Consider the following 18965-nt stretch of genomic DNA (forward strand, 5'->3'; position numbering starts at 1 on the left):
GTAATGACTTCTAAGGTGGTGCTAGGTGTTTGACTGTTACATTTTTTTTACGTGGTACCTGCAAATTATGCTATTACTGGAAGAGTTACAACTGTAATTTCATGAATAAAGTTGCATTTTTCCTGTTGACTTTTCCAGAGCAACTCCCCTGATTTTTTTTCAGCACTGTCTTCTTCTATAGATTTATTTCTTCTCATCACTCTGAGTCAGGAGTTTGTTTTTTCATGTCTCTTGCTTCAGAAGACACCCTTACTTTCTGTGAACTTCAGAACACCCATTGAATTAATTAAGAATATTTTTATTTATATTCATGACAGGCTCATGTAGACTCTTCGACCTCTGGAGAGGATAATGTTCTTAACTGAGGCAATTGATCTGGTGTTAAATCTTCTAAAAAGGGCTAAATGCTCATGTTTCTGAGAGCAGTAACTATTGCTTGTGTAATCTTCAGACTATTCCACTGAGATTCCTTGTATATAGTACCATGTTCCTTAACCATATTCAATGCCTCCACATAATTCAGTCCTGAGTACTGATGTTTCTAGCAATTTTCTCTTACTGTATGCAGTCTGTAAACTCAAGCAGAAATAAGGATTCATATTTTATGCACATACAGAGGTACCAGCTTGCAAGGGCTACTCCATTTTGCTAAGGGTGCCATTGGTGTTAACAAGACTGTTCCAAACAAGTGTTATGAAGCACCAGCAATGGCTATCAACGTTTTACATCAGGAAACAATTGAATCTTTTCTAATTTTGGGAGTACAAGTTGGAAGTTGGAAGGAAACCTCAAACACAAAAAAAAAAAAAAAAAAGAAAAAAGAAAAAACACTTTCTCGAAGGAACCACAAAGAGCTTTCCACCTACAAAACAAACAAACGAACAAACAATAAAACCAGCGACCACTGGGCCCCTCCAAGTTCCAGTCCTGCCTGTCCCTCGCTGGGGGCCTCGCGGTCCCGAGGCGGAGCCGCCGCCGCTCCCCCTTGAGCCGGCTCAGGGCAAGGACGAGCAGCGCGCTCCCGATCGGGGAGAGGGCAGCGCCCGCTGCCGCCCCAGCGAGCGCCGTGCCCCGGCGGGAACGGCCGCGGACACGCCGCACTGGGAGACCGGGACGTGAGGCATTTTGTGAGTCCGGCACTGGTGAGACATTCCTCTCCTAAGTGAGCTGAAACGCACCAGCTTCATCTGGGGATGTCATTAGAAACGTGTTCCTTCCAGTTTACCCGCGGGATCCTGAAAGGCGCGGGATGGGCAAGGGATTTGTACCTTTTTAGCCTCATTTCTCTCCTGTGTATAGCAACCCTTGCTCTGCTGTCTGCTTTGCCCTGGGAACCAAACATAAGAACGGCACTTCTGGGAACTTGTGCACCATGCATTGCAGTTGCTTCCTGGGTGCAATTGTAGTCACAGTTTTCTTACAAAACTAATTTTTGTTATTGTCAAAGTCTCAGCTTGAAGATGAAAGCCCCAGTCAGCTGTGTGTGGTTCATTCATCATCATCAATAAAGTTTCTGTTATTAGGATTTTATTTTCAGTACTAGCAGTTGTGCAAAAGTAGAGACTCCATCTCAGAGTCCATAAACCAAACAGCTTTGCAGTACTAAATGAGCAAAAAGTCTGAAACAGTTCTCTGAGAGGAGTCCTGACACCATGTCTTGCAGTTTTACTAGCCAATCCTTCAGAGAACAGGGATGTCGAACATATTTGATAGCTGTCTGGTAAAAGTTAAATTTTAACAGTAGTTCTTTTTACACATGAAGTATGTACTATAAGTGGACAAAAAAAAAAAGTGTTTCGATGTCAAAAAATACAGGGAAGATGGCAAATGCCAAAAATTAAAGAAAATGTGGAAAGTCAAACTGAATACTGAATCTATCAAGATGGTCATAACCATGGCCTACAAAACCTACAAGGTCACATTGATCAGGTTCCCAAGAAGGCTGATGGTCTAGAACACATGCAAAGCAAAGCAGATTATAGCAGTAAGGGGAAAAAGTAGTTTCCTGCATTTAATATGAATGCAAAGTGCTGGAATTTCCATGAATCTCTGGATTGTAACGATTCACAGAATTATGCTTGTCATCCACTTAAGTGTGTTATGGTGAGTAAAAATAAAGCCTTTTTTTTTTCTTTTTCCCCTTTGGAACCTCCAACACCCATGTGATCACAAGGAACTGTAGGGACTAACTGCAGATATTGGATTCAAATATGGCATTAAACTGTTTGAAAACCTCCACTGGTCTAACAGACAAATGTCTCCTATTATCTTCTCCTTTCTTTGTAGCTTTCAGCTACATTTGTGGGGGTTTTTTTCTCCTGCCTAATTGTATTCCTGGAGTTTAAGGAACTTTTTCTTGCAAAGAATGAAACTTATACTAGGCTAGATGGCTAACTTTTAGCTTGATAATGCAAGTGAAAACATGTTGAAGATGAAAAAGTTATTAGCCAGTCATTACATGCCAATTAATAGCAAGTTTTCTCTTCTGATAATGAGATAACTGATTAAAGCCCTGTAATATGCCCAAGAAAGTCTCTCTATTTGGTGCCTAATTTGCTTCTCTGTCTGTCTAGCAAGAATCCCAGAGTAGCTGGAGAAGCAGTAGCCAGAATATCAAACAGCTGTTTTGTGCTGAAGGATTCCTGTTAGCAGTCCAGGCCATTAAAGCAGCTGAGAACAGGAATGAAGTGTTCGATTGCCACATTGAAGATGAATCCTATTAGCAGTTTAATGCAGATGTAAGCCTAGAGAACAGATTCATTTCAAACTAGTTAAACAGTAAGTAAAGCTTCAATGATTTCGTTTACCTAGAACAGTTCCTCTCTGCAGGAGTCACAGTGGGATGTGGAAGAAAAAGCCCTGCATGTGAAGAGGTATTTGCATCAGGAAGTTCCAGTAAGAATCTGCTGAATGACAAGAAGGATTTGCATTTAAAAAAAAAAAAAGTCTCAGAAGGAAGGAAAAAACTTTAGACACAAATTTCCTCTTTACCTCTTTAGGTTAATAGTGGTGATAAAATGGCAAATGAGTGTGCTGTGTTATCTTACTATATCTGTTGGCTGTCAGTTCTGCTTGCAGAAGAGCAGTGGCCAGTTCCTGGGGAATGCAGTTAGCTTGTGAGAAAGGTTCAAGCCTTGGTTCATAAACATGTCCTGTGTTAATGGTCCCTAGGCCTTGTATGCAAAGCAAGTAAACACCCAAGGGGATCTGATGTCAAGTCCCAAATGATACATTTTTTTGCCCTACTAAGCTACATATGATGCTCAGCAGCCATTCCTGGAGAAATTGTTGCCAGTATATCATCTAGATCCTTTAGCTTGAACTCCAGAGAGGACAGCTGCACAGATTCTCATCTCTGATACACAGGAAAACAGAGATAGCTTTTTTCCCCTTTCCCCAGGTATTATTATTATCATCCCTTAATGATCACAGCGATGCTTGAAGCCTGAGGGTGGAGGTTTTTATTAACATTAAGTATTTAGTTAAACAGGTTAAGCCCTATCTCTGAAGATTGCAAAATCCAAAATTTAATCAGTAGATGAATCTTTATAGTTAGCAAATGGATCTAGATTTGGAAAGCCTTCTGCAAGTTCAGTCCCTGGGTACACATTATTATTTTTCATAATTAGACCTCACCAGATCACTAAGCTTTTTAATGTCACATAAATTGTGTTATCTAAGTTATTAGTCTATTAATGTTATAAGGAAGGTTTTTTTTATTCTTAGGAAGAAAAGCAATCATGAAAAACTTGTTCAGATGGTTGGATAAATTTAAAAATGCAATTCCTCATCTCTGAAATTGTCTGAGCCCATGTCATGTAGGAAGTCCCACTCCCAGTGCACATCGCTTTGATGATCCAAGCCCATGATGGACTGAGATGCACCTAGTGCCCACAGACAGACAGACACTGGGAGGCAGCTGGAGTTAATCATGCTTCCAATAGCCACCTTCATCTAGGCAACCAGAAATCAGGACAGCATGTTGCATATGAAATACCTACAGCCTGCTATGGGCTCTTGAGAAAATACCACAGAGAGTCCTTGGAGAGATGAGTAGTTATTGTTTAAAAGAAAAAAGAAAGAGCATAACTACTTTGCCAGCTCTGTGGCTCACACCATTTAGTTTGACACTAAATGCTAAGCATCACTTTGGTATCCTTTTCCAGCTGGCTGTGACAATCTCTGCACATGTCATAGTCCAAAGGCTCCCGAGCCCTGCTGGGGGGTGCTGCATTCTCCCTTCTGCTGTGCTACAGCCAAAGCACCGATCTAGTCTGCATCAGAATGGCAGTACACAGGCTCAAAACTATTCCCCAATGCAATAACAGAAAGGATAAGAGCATATCTAGAAATACTTTTTCACCATGATGTCAAAGTAGCATTATTCCATTTTAGAAACCAGAACAAAGAGAGACTGAATGACTGTCTAAAGTCCCCTAGTAGAACCAGTAGTAAATTCATAACTGAATCTGTTCTTCTGACTGATAATAAATAGAAAATCAGAGGTGTGTATACTCCGGGTACAGGCTACTCTTTGCTTTTCCAGGACATCAACATCTTTAACATTTCTGTCAGGTATATATATATATATAATGGCCATAAATAATCAGAATAAATGGATTAATTATAAGCTAAAATTCTGAACTGTGATGTATTGAGAATGTAGCACAAGAAGTTCTCTGACAGTTACACTGTGGCAGTAATCTGTAGCAGAAGAGTAGAGTAAAAGGCAGAGGCGTTATCTCTTAAATCAGACAGTGTCAATACTGAAAAGACTTTTTGTTAGTTGCATCCAACTGAGCTGAAGGAAATACTTTTTTTTTTCCAGTGATCAATCTATATTGAATCCCTTGTGCAGTAAGCAGTGATGGAGAGGTTTTGTGGAATTAGTAATATAAATCACACATTCAATCCCTTTGTGAGTGTTGAAAGCATTGTCATTCTTCTAATCACTATATCCTATCTTTGATCCATAACAAATGTGCACACCCAGCTCTACTAATCTCCATTATAATTGTAAGATATCTGTATTTGCCAGTGCCATGCCAGCAGAAATAGTTAAAATTTTTTCTTCCTCCTAGGATTTTGGGCTTTGTCTTTATTTTTCTTCTCTCCCCATTTAAGAACATTGGTATTTCCTAATATAATATAATGTAATTCAAAATAGATACAAATAAAAAAGTTGAGAACCAGATGAAGCTCTTTTATTATAAACAGTATTTATAATGAGAAGATCAATACAATGAGAAAATCACTTGGTCATTTTGAGCGATAATGATTCACAGATTTATTTTTAGTATGACATGACGGTAATGTTTCCAAGTACATGCTATTTTATTATATGAGACATTACATGAGTTACTTCTGGAAGTCCATCAAACATGGCTGTTATTATAGGCACAAGGTCAGAGACATTCCTGGCTTTGAATAAGGCTGTAAGCAATAAACAGAGAAATTACAGCTAAACACCTGACAAAGTCTTTTCTGGGATTGGGCCTTTGCTTGCTTTAGTTTTAAAATTTGATTATATTTGATCATATCAAAAATATATCATATCTCTACTCTCCGTTGTATTTCAGTTAATACAGCCGATTGGCTATTCCAGTCCAGCTCTTGTGTTCTCTTAGGACAACAGCTTGATATTGAATACATAGGTGTAGTTATATATGTTTATAGATCTCAGGTTTCACATAGCTGAAGACTCAGCTTTGGTGGACATAACAATCTCACTTAATCATAAGAAAAGTCTTCACATCACAGCAACAAAAAGAAATGCCCCTCAAAGGGCAGGGAGAGTTGTTTGCAGAGGCTGAAGTTCCAGCATCCTCTAAGGATAATATTCGAAAAGATTTAAAGGATTTCTAGGAATGGATGGATTTTGGAGCAAATATTCATAGATCCTGAAAAGGGAAAAATGGTTTGTTCAATGGGTAATGGCAAAGCCAACTGATGACCTATGAAATTGTTTGGATGGAAGAGAGGAGTTTTCTCTTTAGGAGGAAAAGAAGGAAAGTTCAGATGTTAGATTCCCTCAATCATCCCACATTAACACGTAAAAAGGAGTAAACCTGAAGCTACAGAAACACTTAGGCAGCTGCCTTGTTGGCTAGAAAGGGATGGAGGAGGAAAGAATTAAATCTGATTCTTACCTTGTCTCACCTCTAGCTGCACAGAGAACTGAACCCAAGTGACAGAAGCCATGTGGTGATCTAAATAATCTTCATGATGTCAGTCTCTTTAAACTATTCAGCAGTTTTCAAATTCACACTTGAAGTACTTGAAGCAGCAGCAGAAGCTTAGACCAGCTGCTGGAATGATGAACCACTCTTCAAAATACTGAACATCTTCTTCCCCTGGGAAGTCCTAACATTTTACTAAATCCAGACCTTCCTCTACTTTCCCATAGGCACTGGTTGACTATACTATTTTATGGATCACATGCCTTTAGGGTGTTACCAGTTGATACTTACATTCTCATATTTCAGAGTAAAACCTGACTGTGTTAGGGTCTCTGGTCATCCTTTTCCAGGGCAAGCATCATTTTTGCTGTACATAGGTTAGTTATGTCCTATAATGGAGTAAATGAACAGTGTTTGTATATCTGTGAAAATGCTGCTACACACCCCACAATTGCTCATTGTCCTTGTTAATACAGGACAAGGAAATGAGCTCAAGAAAACGAGCAGTGAATGCAGCTTGAATTAATTTATGCTCTAGGAACTGCAAGCTGTATAACACTGTGGAACTGCTCCCTGAGGAGGAGTTTAAATAAGCCAGTCTTTATTTTGAACATTTAATTCTTCAGAGCTGTCAGACAAGAAAGCCCTCTAGAATGGATACTGGTATCTCCCATGGTTTTTCTGCAGAACTACTGTAGAGACAGAGACAGTGAAATGAATACTTTTTGCAGGTAAAGTAGAAGATAGGAAACAATTTGAAAATATGTTGATATGCAGTGAAAGAAAGTAGCATTCCTTCACTCTCCATCACTCAAAGGTATCAAACCAAGTCTACTTTCTGCATAGGAAAGTCAGTTTGCAAAGGAACTGGAGTAGTATATTAAGATGAATATTACAAAGAGGTGATCAGCTCTGAATCTACAGTCCAATACATAGATATTGGTTTTTATCAGTAAAGCAGATATTCTCAAAGACAACTCACTGCAGGTTTTAGAGAAGCAAGGCTATCAGAGAGTGGAAATACCTTTGATTCCAACAGCAGATATTGTTGGGTCAGGGGAGGAAGATTTTGGTCCATTAAATTACTGGGGCAACTTTAACAAATAAGTAATTCTAGAATTCATGCATAGGTGCATCTCCTATCAAGTGTTATTTCTTATACCAGTTTATTTAGATTAACTGCACTCACTGCCTTAGTTTGCTTTCTTTGCTTCTTGCAAAAATCCATATATATCCTGAAATACCATTTTTGGAACCTGGGTGAGATTCTACAAAGTGGGTGTCATCTAAGTACTTGTGTTTACCTGTGCATAATCATATTCCCATCTCTTCTGATAATGTTTCTTCCATGCCATAGTAAGCCATGCCAGAAGCATACCACAGCAGCACTGTGGCTGCTTCAAAACAAAACACCCTTTAAAACAAAATAAACCAAGGAAGATTTTCAAAAATATATCAAGTAATTGAACAAGAATAGACACACTGATTGAAATACACGACAGAAGCATTTACATTTATGTTTCAGTATATCATAACATAAGTAAAGCAAACTATAAGTGAAATAAAAACCTACATGGCCGCTCTTGAATCAAACTATAATTATCAACAGACTTTATTCTTGTAAAAGTAAAGTAAAACACACTTGGTCAATCACATGCTGAAGTGTGGGCATCCTGCCAACTGGAGTTCTGGAAATGGCATACATACATCTAATCATATTAGCAAAAATAAACTGGTTGTTTATGATAGGTAATGATTTACATAGTTAAGAACTCTTTTATTACACTGTAGAAAAAAACCCAAAAGAACACAAAACAGAAGCTCCCTTATTCTCTGTAACCATTGGATATCAACATTCATAATTTTTCATTTCATTATTTTTTCCTCTTTCTCCTTTAATTAGTCAGATACATGAGTACTTTCAGAATATTATTTGTTACATTGTTCAAGTCTTATGATATCGGTTCTGCAGGATTCCTAGAAAATTAAATGCAATGAATTGCACTGAAAAAAAAAAAAAAAAAAAAAAAAAATCCTGCAACGGAACATCACTGTTATAACGAGCGACATAATAATGTCTGCAGGGCCTGGCAGAGCGGCCATGAAAGGAGCACGGCCCTGAGCGTGACCCGCGGGAGCCCGCGGGCCCGGCGCCGCCGGGAGCGCTGCCCGGAGCCCCGAGGGCGCGGCCGCGGCCGGACTGGGCCTCGGAGGGGCCGCACTCCCGCGGGCCCCCGGGCGGCACTGCCCGGGTCCCGCAGCCCCTGCGCCCTGCGGCGGCGGCCGAGGGGGCTGGAAACCCGCGGCCGAGGGCCCGGCAGAGGGCAGGCACGCCGCCAAGAGGGGTGAGACACCCGGCCCTCCCTGCCGTGGATGGTGCAGCGGAGCGGGCACGTCTAGTCTGCCCAGGAGAACCAGACCACGGCTCCTGGGGACGAAAAGGTGCTGTAGGAAAGGGAGGTGCCCTACCTTGGGCCGGTCGCAGGAAGGAGGCCGCTTGATGGTCACGGTCGAAGACTGGAAGAGTACTCTCACTTAGCTAAAGCTCAGAAGCAAATGATGACCCCATGCAGTGCCCTCTCTGCCTGGGCCCTGCTCTCCAGCAGAGGAGGGTGAAAAGCCGCCTTCTCGTCCGTGAGCTCCGGGGGCAGGGGCGCGGGAGCGACCGCCCCGACGGGGGCTCCTCCGGGCATGTCTGAGGGGACCTCCACGGGCTCTTCTAAATGAGAACAGGAGCACAGAACCGGGGCGGCTGTGCCTGCATGAGGGGCGGAGGGAGGGAGGCAAAACAGCCCCCCGATTCGGCGCCTTCTCTGTGGGCTCCCCCCGGAAGGAGAGGCGCTACCGGCAGTCACGTACCCCTGCTCCCGGAGCACCCACGATCCTTCCCCGTCCAAAGCTCTGGGCACAGGCACGTTCCCAGACGGTTACTGTTTGCCCTCTTGAATGGGGAAGGATTTCAGGTTGGAAATAGACGGGAAGAGAGATTTCCCATGGTGGAGAGAAGGTGGGGGAGGCTGACGGGGTCTCCCGATGTTTTCGGCGACCTGATGCACAGGCTTGGACCAGTCTGGAAAGCCGGGTATGAGGGACCCTCTGAAGGAGACAGATCCGCGCAAACGAAAAGAAGGATGTACAGTATAGGGCAGGGAATGAATACCGATGCGGAGATAACCTCACAGCTCCTTCCCGAGCTAAACGCCTGGCCCGCGCAAGCACTGCCGAGAGAATCTTTTTCAAAAGACGATGGTATTTTGGATAAAATATAGTAAAGCCCTTGCAAGTCAAACCGAAGGGCCGGCAGATGCTGCTGCTGCCAGGGGAAACTTAGACCGGAACGAACTGAAACAGCGCTCCACGTTAAAATTAAAGCTCGGCCCACGCGTGGGAGAGAGCCTGCGGGCGGCGCTCCCGGGCGGCTCTGGACGACCGGCGCCAAGGAGCTCCGGTCCCCGTGGGCAGCGCCGTGCCGGGGCCAGCTCTGGTCCTCGAGCACCTGCGGGAAGCCCCTTCTCAGGGGCGAGGCCGCTCGGCCCGGCCAGAAGGCGACGAGATTCCCAAAACCCAGACGCTTGCTGAGTGGCCTTTGCGGTGCCCACCTCTTCCTGACAGCGCTGGTAACACGGTCTCCCCTGAAAGTCCTGCCCCCGCTCCACACACCTATTTCCGCAATTTTTGGTCAGGTTTTATGTTTGCACCCTTGGTGCAAACAGAGCACACTGGTGGAGCCAAGAGCTGAGACCCTGATCCCATCTAGCCGGGTAAAGCAGAACTCACCTCAGCTTGCAGTTTCTCCAGGTTGCACTAAATTTAGGAATCAAAGAAAGAAAAAAAGAAGAAAGAAACAAACAAAAAGTGTACAGAAACTGGTGCTACTCGAGCCAGAGCTGGGAAAAGGTGCTGTGTAACTGGGGCTAGTGCTACTAACCTGACTCCTGAAAAACGCATCAGCTAGGCGCGACTGGAGAGCTCCTGGCTACTACACAGCGTCCCGCATCCTGGGAGAGTGCTTCTCTGCTGAGCCTGCTGCAAAGGGTACTGATAAATCCTGCTGGACTCGCAGAGCATCCTACATAGGGCTTCACTACATAAAAGCTCAAATGCAGGGCAAGGGCAGCTACTGAAATAATCGCTTTTTTTCTGTGGCCGTGGGCAGAGGCGTCCTGACCCTCTGCTGGACTTAAGGGAGGATTTTCTCCACCAGGGCTGCACCACAGCAACCGGGCTGAAGAGAATTTCCAGCAGCGGCTGGCTCTGACTAGGGCTTGCTTATTATACGGCAAGTCGAGAGGCTCTAAGCTGATTAAGAGAAGATCCTGCCTGTGCTCTCACCTCTGGGAGCAACCTCAGGAGGGCGGTAAACCCGCAGCCGGACAACAGGAGGCGCTGAGGCTTTGCACAACCCCCGGCTCCCCTCCCCTCCCGGGCCGCGGGCATCCCAGCCGGGGCGGCCTGGGGGAGGCCGGCCCGCAGAGAGGCTTTGCCGGCTCCACGTTTGCTCCGCCCGATGAAACGCCTCCGTGGTTTGTAGCAGCATCCGATGAGCGTGGCCGGCTTTGTGCCTGCCCTTTTTTCCAGGTACAGAGTGACCCAGCATGGGGTGCCCGGCGTCCCGTCGGGTGTTGCTCCCGCGGGGCTGGGCTCTGGAAAGCGAGGCAGCACCGCCCCGAGGTCACCCAGCGGGGGGGTGCCGACAGCGGGGTCTCGGGGGCAGCTACACTCCTGCCAGCATGTCCGCATGCGGCTGTGCTGCCAGGGGAGAGCCATACTCCACAGACCTCAAATACTGAAATGGACAAGCCACCACCGAAGGGTCTCTGTTTTCAGACATATACACCGCTTCCATTAGGAAAAGAGGGAGGGTGCATACATGAAGACCACAATTTTAATATTTTTTAGATATTCTGCTGGGGTTTGTCCCAGTTTCCATGGGTGTAGTTGGACCATTTGAGAAAGCAGGGGTTTAATCCACTGCTTTTATATATTTTATTTCCTTCAAGAGATATTTTCATATGTTGCTCTCCTCTGCTGATTCCAGAGTTTTATTTGTTTCGAGGATTTGACTTAATTCTGTTGCCATATTTAAAAAAAAAAAAAAAGGATGAGGAGAGAAAGAACAAAGAAAGGGGTAACAGAAAATGCATTTAGAGAACAAGTTAAAACGTATTTGTTGTGGCAGAGATATGCTATATCTCGCCATTTGAATCCTGTGTCTCTATAAGAAATTTTGAAATCCTGTTTCTGGGGCTGACATTTCCACAGATCACTCGAGAACAAATCACTGCAGAAGAAACTATGGCCATGCTGAATGATAAACACATCAAGCTGAAATTCAGACCCAGGTGTGTATTATAGTTATGTGATATGATGTACAAGCCTTTTTCAAAATCCCAAGACGCTTTATTTCCCTTCAAATTCCCACTGTTGGAAAAGTTGTATGGGTTTGGGGGGGAAGGGTTAGTAGCTGATGGTTGGTGATGTAGATTTTTTGTTTGTTTGTTTGTTTGGACTTTTTGGTTTTTGTTTTCTACTATGAGGTAATAAAAGTTCTAGTAGCTAGGTGGGAACGAATTCACAAGGGATAGGATAGACAAACCTAAGAGAAGTCCGTGGTGTTGACATAGGCTCGAAGAGCCGGACAGGACAGAAAATGTTTGATCTCTCTGCAAAGACTGAGAGATTCCTTCCATAATAATAAAAAAGCTTTTTCCAGTGTAAGTTTGTTTTATCGGTGTTTTTTGCCTTTTACCAGCCTGTGTAGAATCCTCCTCCCCAGTTCGCTGTGAGAAATCAGGTCAATAAGCAAGAAGTTGGAAATGAGATATACCCGCTACCTATTATTGTTGCTCCTGGGCGTCTGGCATCAGAGAAAGCTTCCAAATGAGCCTTCTGGGCTGAAGGCTTTCCAGAGTAAGGATATAAAATGGTTCTAGTGACTCACCTGATGTTTGCCAAGCGGAGGTTAATATCAGTGGATCCGCATTCAGGCCTCTGTCCGTATTTATTGGGAACCTGTAGTATTATATCTCAGCACGGTGACTCACATGGTTTCTGCACATAAGGCACCCGAAAAAGCAATATCATCACCATCTACATAGGACGGCACCCCGTTTGAAGGGCTAGTTTAGCCCGGTGGAAGAGGGGGGTGCGGTGGGGGGTTGGGAGGGCTTTGGGGGGCGCGGAGCCGAGCCTCCTGCTCACAGCCCGGAGCGCCTAATCCGATCCCCTGCCCCGAGGGCGATGGGAACGTGGGGACGCCGCGTCAGGGCCTGGAGGTACCTACGCGGTAACCAGCTGTGAAGTGACGAGCGGGAGAGGGGGGAACCTGTGGACTTCAGGACTCGGGACTTTGAAGCACGTCCCGGCCATCAAGTTAAAGGAGCATCTACCGGCCTTTAGTAAATATTGCCTCTAATCTCAGGGGTTTAAGGCTGGATGGCCTTTTGCGTTCTCTTCAAATAGAGGGGGCTGCCCTTCCTTCATCTACCTCGTTTCATTTCCCCCTATCCCTCCTAGCATTTGTCCTGTCCACCTGAAAGGGTGGTCGTGCCTGTCCCCCGTCCCATCCCGTCCCGCCCCCCGCCCCCCTCTGTCCCCCTCTCCCACCTCTGTCTCTCCTTTTTCCCCACAAGCTTAAACCAATTACGCAGCTTTGCAAATAAAGTGCCGCCCCGGGGGGAGTTGCAGGCGAGGGGGACTGCCTTGTTTGCAGGTGCATCTCCGGCTTTGTAGGTGCGAACGCCTTTGTGCGGCGGACAAATGGGGAAAGGAGGAGGAGGAGGTGGGTACTTCTGCGACGTAAGATCCACATCAGCTCAACTCCACTCACATCCCAGCCGCACTTCCTCACTTTCTCAACTGTCTCGCCCCACACCGCTCCCTGCCTCCTTTTTGGCCGGTTATAGAGCAGAATTCAGCACCCCTCGCCCCTCCTGAGAGCTGGCTTCCTGCTAGGTCGGGTTTTCGGGCTCTTTTCCTACTGCCCGTCGCTCGCTTGCAAGAAGGCTGGATGGTTACACCGGGCAGGTTGGCTCCATAATGTTAGGGACTGTGAAAATGGAAGGGCATGAAACCAGCGACTGGAACAGCTACTACGCCGACACTCAGGAGGTGAGTAAATCCCAGGGTCTGGCTTCTCTGCTGCCCCTATGCAGGGGAGGGGAGGACCTGGGGGTGGTTAGGGGTCTGGAGGGGGCAGCAATCGGAAGAATCGGTTTGCAGTCCAGATCCTGCCAACGCAAACGTACCTCCCCCTCCCTCCGGCGCCGAAACTGGCTAGGCTTCCCCAAGGAAAACACAGCTTCCAGGAGCCCTGGAGGCGTTTGGGGAAGACACGGGGCGGCTGCGAGCCCGCCAGGAGGGCCGGGGGGCCGGGGGCAGCGCTTGAGCTCATCTAAGAGGCATAATCTTCTCTCACGGCGGGCACAAAAGCACCCCGTAAACTCTTGGCTCGGGGCAGAGCGCTCGCCGCGCCGCCGGCGCCCGATTCCTTCCCGGCAGATGGCAGGGGCCGAGGGAGACAGACGCCAGCGCGTCCTGGTCGGGAGCAGCACCTTCCCCGAGCTTCTCAGCGGGACCTCCGGCCTCTCTGCTCGCCAGCGCCGGGCCCTCACCTGTTAAAGCCGGGGGAAAGGAAAGGAGGGGGAAGACCAGCCGTTTGTCCGTACTTTGCAGACGGGCTGCCCGCGGCGTGCGCTGCTGCCGCGGGCCGGCTGGCGGCGCTGCCGAGAGCCGGGCCGGGAGGGGGCCCGCACCCGGACCCACCGCCCCCCACCCGGACCCGGTCCGGACCGCGGCAGCCGCTTCCGCCCCCCGCGCCCGTTTGACAGCGACGTCCATAAGGCGGAGGAGAACCGGCCTAAGCTCCCACAACTGCGGCGGAGGAGAGGGCCGCGGCAGAGCCCGGAGCGTACCACCGGCGCGCCTCGGCCCTCTGGGGCCTGGGGTCCGCGCTGTGCCGCTGAGGCTCTGCAACGGGGGTCCCGGGGAAGCCAGCGCTCGGCAGCACGGCCAGCAGCACTGCGGATTCCCGCCCTGGAAGGAGCCGTTTTGAGGAAGTTCGGCAGCGAGGCAGGCACCTGGGTGTGCGCACCCGGGCATTGCATCAGCATACCCGGACACACGGCTTCACAGTCCCCACGCCTCGTCCCGCACCCGAAGCTGGCACACGCGCCCATAGGGCCACGCGGACAGAGGCCGATACGTGTCACCCGGCTGGCATCTCCTTTAATACAGGAAAGTCGGCTAAGGGCAAACAAGGGTCATCCTAATTACGTGCCGTTTCCAGACTCGTTTTTCCTCGCTTATACGCATTGTCCACAAACATAAAGTTAAGGGAACTTCGCTTTTGCTATTTTTTTAAACTTCAGTCTTTCCTCACCTCTTGCCATTTAATTTGAATAACTGCATGAATGCAACATGGGAAACCCAGCCGCGTTCTACCATCTCAAATATTTAATGAGATCCTCTAAATCAAAAGTGCGTTTATAAGTTCGTGAAATTTGTGGGGATCAGAAATGAGTTTTAAATATTTAACCGTTGCTTAAGCCTCCTTTTCTTAGCCATATTAGCCGTAGTTCGAGTAAACTGGGAACGTCTTTCTCTCTCCTGTTAAATCAGATGCTGTAGTGGAAAGCACAAATTCAAGCTCTCCCGCTCTGCCTTTTTTAAGAGTTGTGTTATGTATGTTAGGGTGCTTCAATTTTTTTCCACGTCGTGCAATTGTAGAAAATCTCAGAGAGGAGAAGTTCAAGCTTTTAATGCTTTGGGAAAGTTTTGGTATTTGATTGGTTAGTTGATTTTTTTTTTTAAACTTTAATTTAAAGACTAATTTGATAGAAAATGTAGACCGGGGAAGTTTTCCACAGATAAAACAGGCCAACAAGACCTGTTTGGTTTGGGTGGGGGTTTTTATATTATTTTGCAACAAGACATTATTCCGTCTTGTATGTTTCTTAGAAAAGAAATTTAAATTATTGCGGGAAGGGAGACATGTGTGAGATTTTTCTTAGAAAATACAAGCAAACAATGTACACCCACCAATTTCAATACTCTGATGAGTTTAAGTATTTAACTAGCGAGACAAGGCACATAAACAACTAAATATAGGAATGCGCTAGAGAGAACACGTCCTGCCGGGGCAGTCTGAGCCCGCAGCCCGGCTCCGTCAGGGCTTGGAGCGGCTCAGGGAAGACGGTCGGTCCGTGCGCCCCGCTGATCCCGGTGCAGTCCGCACAAGCTGCGACACGCCGGTAAGCCGGGAGTGCGTCCGGAAAGAGCACCCCCGCTCCGTGTTTATTTATAAATGTATATAGATATGAAATAGACCTTTTCATGGAAGCAGCTGCCTTTCCGTGCGGCTTTGGGGGAGCTTTTTCCCTGGTGTCGGGGAAGCGGCCGGTGTCCCGCAGCAGGACGTTTGCACGGCTGGCTGGGCCAGGCGGGCGGATCCGGCCCCTACGGGGTCCTGCCACACCTCTCTCCTCTCTAACTCCGTCTCTTTGTCTCGCTGCCCTAGGCCTATTCTTCGGTGCCCGTGAGCAACATGAACTCGGGGCTGGGCTCCATGAACACCATGAACACCTACATGACCATGAACACCATGACGACGAGCGGCAACATGACCTCCAGCTCCTTCAACATGTCCTACGCCAACACGGGGCTGGGGGCTGGGCTGAGTCCCGGCGCCGTGGCCGGCATGCCGGCAGGCTCGGCGGGGCCCGTGAACGGCATGCCGGCCGGCGTAGCCGCCATGGGCACGGCGCTGAGCCCCGGTGGCATCAATGCCATGTCTGCCCAGCCGGCCCCCATGAACGGGCTAAGCCCCTACGGCGGCATGAACCCCTGCATGAGCCCCATGGCCTACACCCAGTCCAACCTCGGCAGGACACGGGACGCTAAGTCCTTCAAGCGGACTTATCCCCACGCGAAGCCGCCCTACTCCTACATCTCCCTCATCACCATGGCCATCCAGCAGGCACCCAGCAAGATGCTGACGCTGAGCGAGATCTACCAGTGGATCATGGACCTTTTCCCCTACTACCGACAGAACCAGCAGCGTTGGCAGAACAGCATCCGCCACTCGCTCTCTTTCAATGACTGTTTTGTCAAGGTGGCCCGGTCCCCCGACAAGCCCGGCAAGGGCTCCTATTGGACCCTGCACCCCGACTCTGGCAATATGTTTGAAAACGGCTGTTACCTCCGCCGGCAAAAGCGCTTCAAGTGCGAGAAGCCGGCGAACAGTAAAGCCACTCAGGAGGGCAGGAAAGATCAGGCCGGGGCCTCTAATTCAAGCTCCAACTCCCCTCTGCACAGAGGCCACAACAAACCTGCGCAGCTGGATACGGCCACCTCTCTCTCCAGCTCCAACCCGTCCACCAGCCCTCAGTCTATGGACCACAGTGGATCAAGCACGGAGCTAAAGACCTCGGCCTCGGCCGCCTCCTCCACCATCAGCTCTGTACCCACCTTGGCCTCCGTCCCACACCCCCCTCACTCATTAGCCCACGAACCCCAGCTCCACCTCAAGGGTGATCCCCACTACTCCTTCAACCACCCGTTTTCCATCAACAACCTCATGTCCTCCTCGGAGCAGCAGCACAAGCTGGACTTCAAAGCCTACGAGCAGGCGCTGCAATATTCTTCCTACGGGGCCAGCATCCCCGGTGGGCTGCCCCTTGGCAGCGCCTCCATGGCTGGCCGGAGCAGCATCGAGCCCTCGGCCCTAGAGCCCTCCTACTACCAAGGTGTGTATTCCAGACCCGTGCTAAACACCTCCTAGCTGTGCAACCCCCGCCACCGGGGCCGAGACCCCTCCTCCCCTTCCTGGCTTCTCTCCCGCTTTCCCTGAGACAGACCAAGGTGTTTCCGCACGCTGCGTGCAAAGGACTGTTACTTTTTAAGTGTCTCGCAACGCGTTGTGTGTTGTTATGATCCACCACGACCTCCTGCAAAGCCGGTCGCGTCCCGCTTGTACATACTCCCTCTGGCCCCTGCCGCCCAGCCCCTCTCCCCGGAGACTTCCCCAGCCTATGCAGGGTGTTATTAAAAAGAAGAAAAAAATGTTGAGAGTGTAAACTACTTGTTTGTGCTTTCCGCCCCCTCGCCCCCTCGTCTCCCTCCCTTATGTGTTCTATAATCTCATGTAAGTTTACAGGTATGTGGCAATACTTTAACAATACGGAGATGAAGAAGCGAGTAGACATTTAAGACTTTTTTTTTTTTTTTTAATTAAGAAGGCTTTGAAGGACAATACTGCTGTGAAGTAGCAAAACACTAAGAGAATCTCTAAGCAACAAGAGAACTATTTACTTTCTCGGATCATCCTTTTGATACTTGCAAAATAAACCTTCGGCTACTACAACCCACATAAAACCCAGATGCTGCGGGCCGGATCCTGCACTCCCGAGGGGACCAACTGGAGATTTGGAGTGCAGGATGTGACCCTTATCTTTTTCCAAGTGTTACCTGTTTTGGGATGTAATATAAAGTTACAAGAGGTCACAACCAGTTGGATTTTTTTCCCTTCCCATCTGTTACTGAAGATTCTAGTTCATCAGGAACGCTCATCAACATTTGGATGACATACTTATTTAATTTAAGTGTATTCATTGTGTACCAGCTAGAACTGTGTATCTATAACCAGTTTATTTTCCCCCTCCTCTAGGAAACATTGACTACTACACTGATGCGAGGAAAAGAGGACATCTCTGTCTCTCCCCCCTTTTCAAACTTATCTAATAATTCTTTTTTGTGGCCGTTTAATTATCGCCATCGTTAGCTTATATCATCCAGTGTTATTGCACTTTCCACAGTTTTACACGGTGTTAGTATAGCCAGACGGGTTTTATTATTATTCCTGTTCGCTGTTTCAATGTTCTTAATTTATTGCATGGTTTATATTGTTTTCTTTCTTTACAGCTGAAAATTGCTTTAAATGACGGTAAAAAATAATTACACGTGAATTTAAGAAATTTTGTTAATTTTATAAATGTGATTGTAATTGAAAAAATATTTTGATTTAAAACGATAACTGAGAATTTAATGCGTGAAGTATGTTTTTGATCATTTGCAGTTAAGGACTTTAAATAAATCAAATGTTATCAATTAAATACTTCTGCTATTTTCTTACAACATTCCTGGGGCGGGTTACGGAGGATGGAGCCGTGTGCAAGAAAATCAAAACGTAGTGCCTAAGTGTGGATGCGAAGAGGAAAGATTTGTTCGGCCAGGCTTGTGCAGAGGGAAGGCGGGGGACGCTCCCGCAGGGTATGCTTGTGGGGCGCTGCGATGCCACCGGCCTGTGAAACTGAGTGTGTGGTAATGTCCTTTTTTTTTTTTTTTTTTTTTTTTTTCCCTCCCTAATTCACGGTTCTGGGATATGTTGAGGGATGGCAGGAAAAAGCCTCCCGAGGCGATGTAACCTCCTGGGTGTTTTGCGGCCAGGGCTGTAGGGGCGGCGGCAGCCAGGCTCGGCGTTTCCCGCCGAACGGGACGACGCCCACGGGGAGCATCCCCAGGGCGGCTCCACGCCGCTCCGGGCCTCTGGAAAGGCCCAGATCCCGCTTTGTAGTTCCGCCTCGGAACCATCCGTCGGAACGACACCAACAGCCGCGCTGGAGAGCTCTGGTCCCCAGCAATAGACTTTGTCGGGGGAGGGGAGTTTAAGTGTGAACGGATTTCGCTGTGCCGAGCCCTGTTCGTGCACGGCCGCCAGATGAAAGAACTGTGTAATTCTCGTAATTATCACATAATTGCCCCCTGACGGGTTAGGGACAGCGGCGACAA

The 18965-nt window shown here is 47.6% G+C and overlaps 1 protein-coding gene and 2 long non-coding RNA genes across 4 annotated transcripts; 1 reads left to right on the top strand and 2 right to left on the bottom strand.

Annotated features, from left to right (window-relative positions):
* Nucleotides 1-1135: 1135 nt before the first annotated feature.
* On the bottom strand, nt 1136-8904 carry LOC137475523 (uncharacterized). Of its 2 annotated transcripts, none has more exons than XR_010999934.1 (3): nt 8649-8904; nt 2808-2903; nt 1136-1768 (listed from the first exon to the last, which is right to left on the bottom strand). It is a non-coding gene; the product is annotated as an uncharacterized lncRNA (long non-coding RNA). The 2 variants fall into 2 exon arrangements; XR_010999935.1 differs by having other exon boundaries at nt 2808-2906.
* On the bottom strand, nt 5192-6486 carry LOC137476633 (uncharacterized). The gene is made up of 2 exons (XR_011000480.1): nt 6150-6486; nt 5192-5433 (listed from the first exon to the last, which is right to left on the bottom strand). It is a non-coding gene; the product is annotated as an uncharacterized lncRNA (long non-coding RNA).
* A 3943-nt stretch (nt 8905-12847) lies between the features above and the next one.
* On the top strand, nt 12848-18289 carry FOXA1 (forkhead box A1). The gene is made up of 2 exons (XM_068192882.1): nt 12848-13289; nt 15697-18289. Exons 1-2 carry the CDS (start codon nt 13218-13220, stop codon nt 16957-16959), a joined length of 1335 nt encoding a protein of 444 aa, XP_068048983.1. The 5' UTR covers nt 12848-13217; the 3' UTR covers nt 16960-18289.
* Nucleotides 18290-18965: the final 676 nt, after the last annotated feature.

This window comes from Anomalospiza imberbis, chromosome 6 (assembly GCF_031753505.1).
Source record: "Anomalospiza imberbis isolate Cuckoo-Finch-1a 21T00152 chromosome 6, ASM3175350v1, whole genome shotgun sequence".
Lineage (NCBI taxonomy): Eukaryota > Metazoa > Chordata > Aves > Passeriformes > Viduidae > Anomalospiza > Anomalospiza imberbis.

Coding starts and splice junctions, on each gene's coding strand:
- FOXA1 (XM_068192882.1), top strand. CDS start 13,218: ATGTTAGGGACTGTGAAAATGGAAGGGCATGAAACCAGCGACTGGAAC. Junction 13,290..15,696: donor ACTACGCCGACACTCAGGAG/GTGAGTAAATCC, acceptor TCGCTGCCCTAG/GCCTATTCTTCGGTGCCCGT.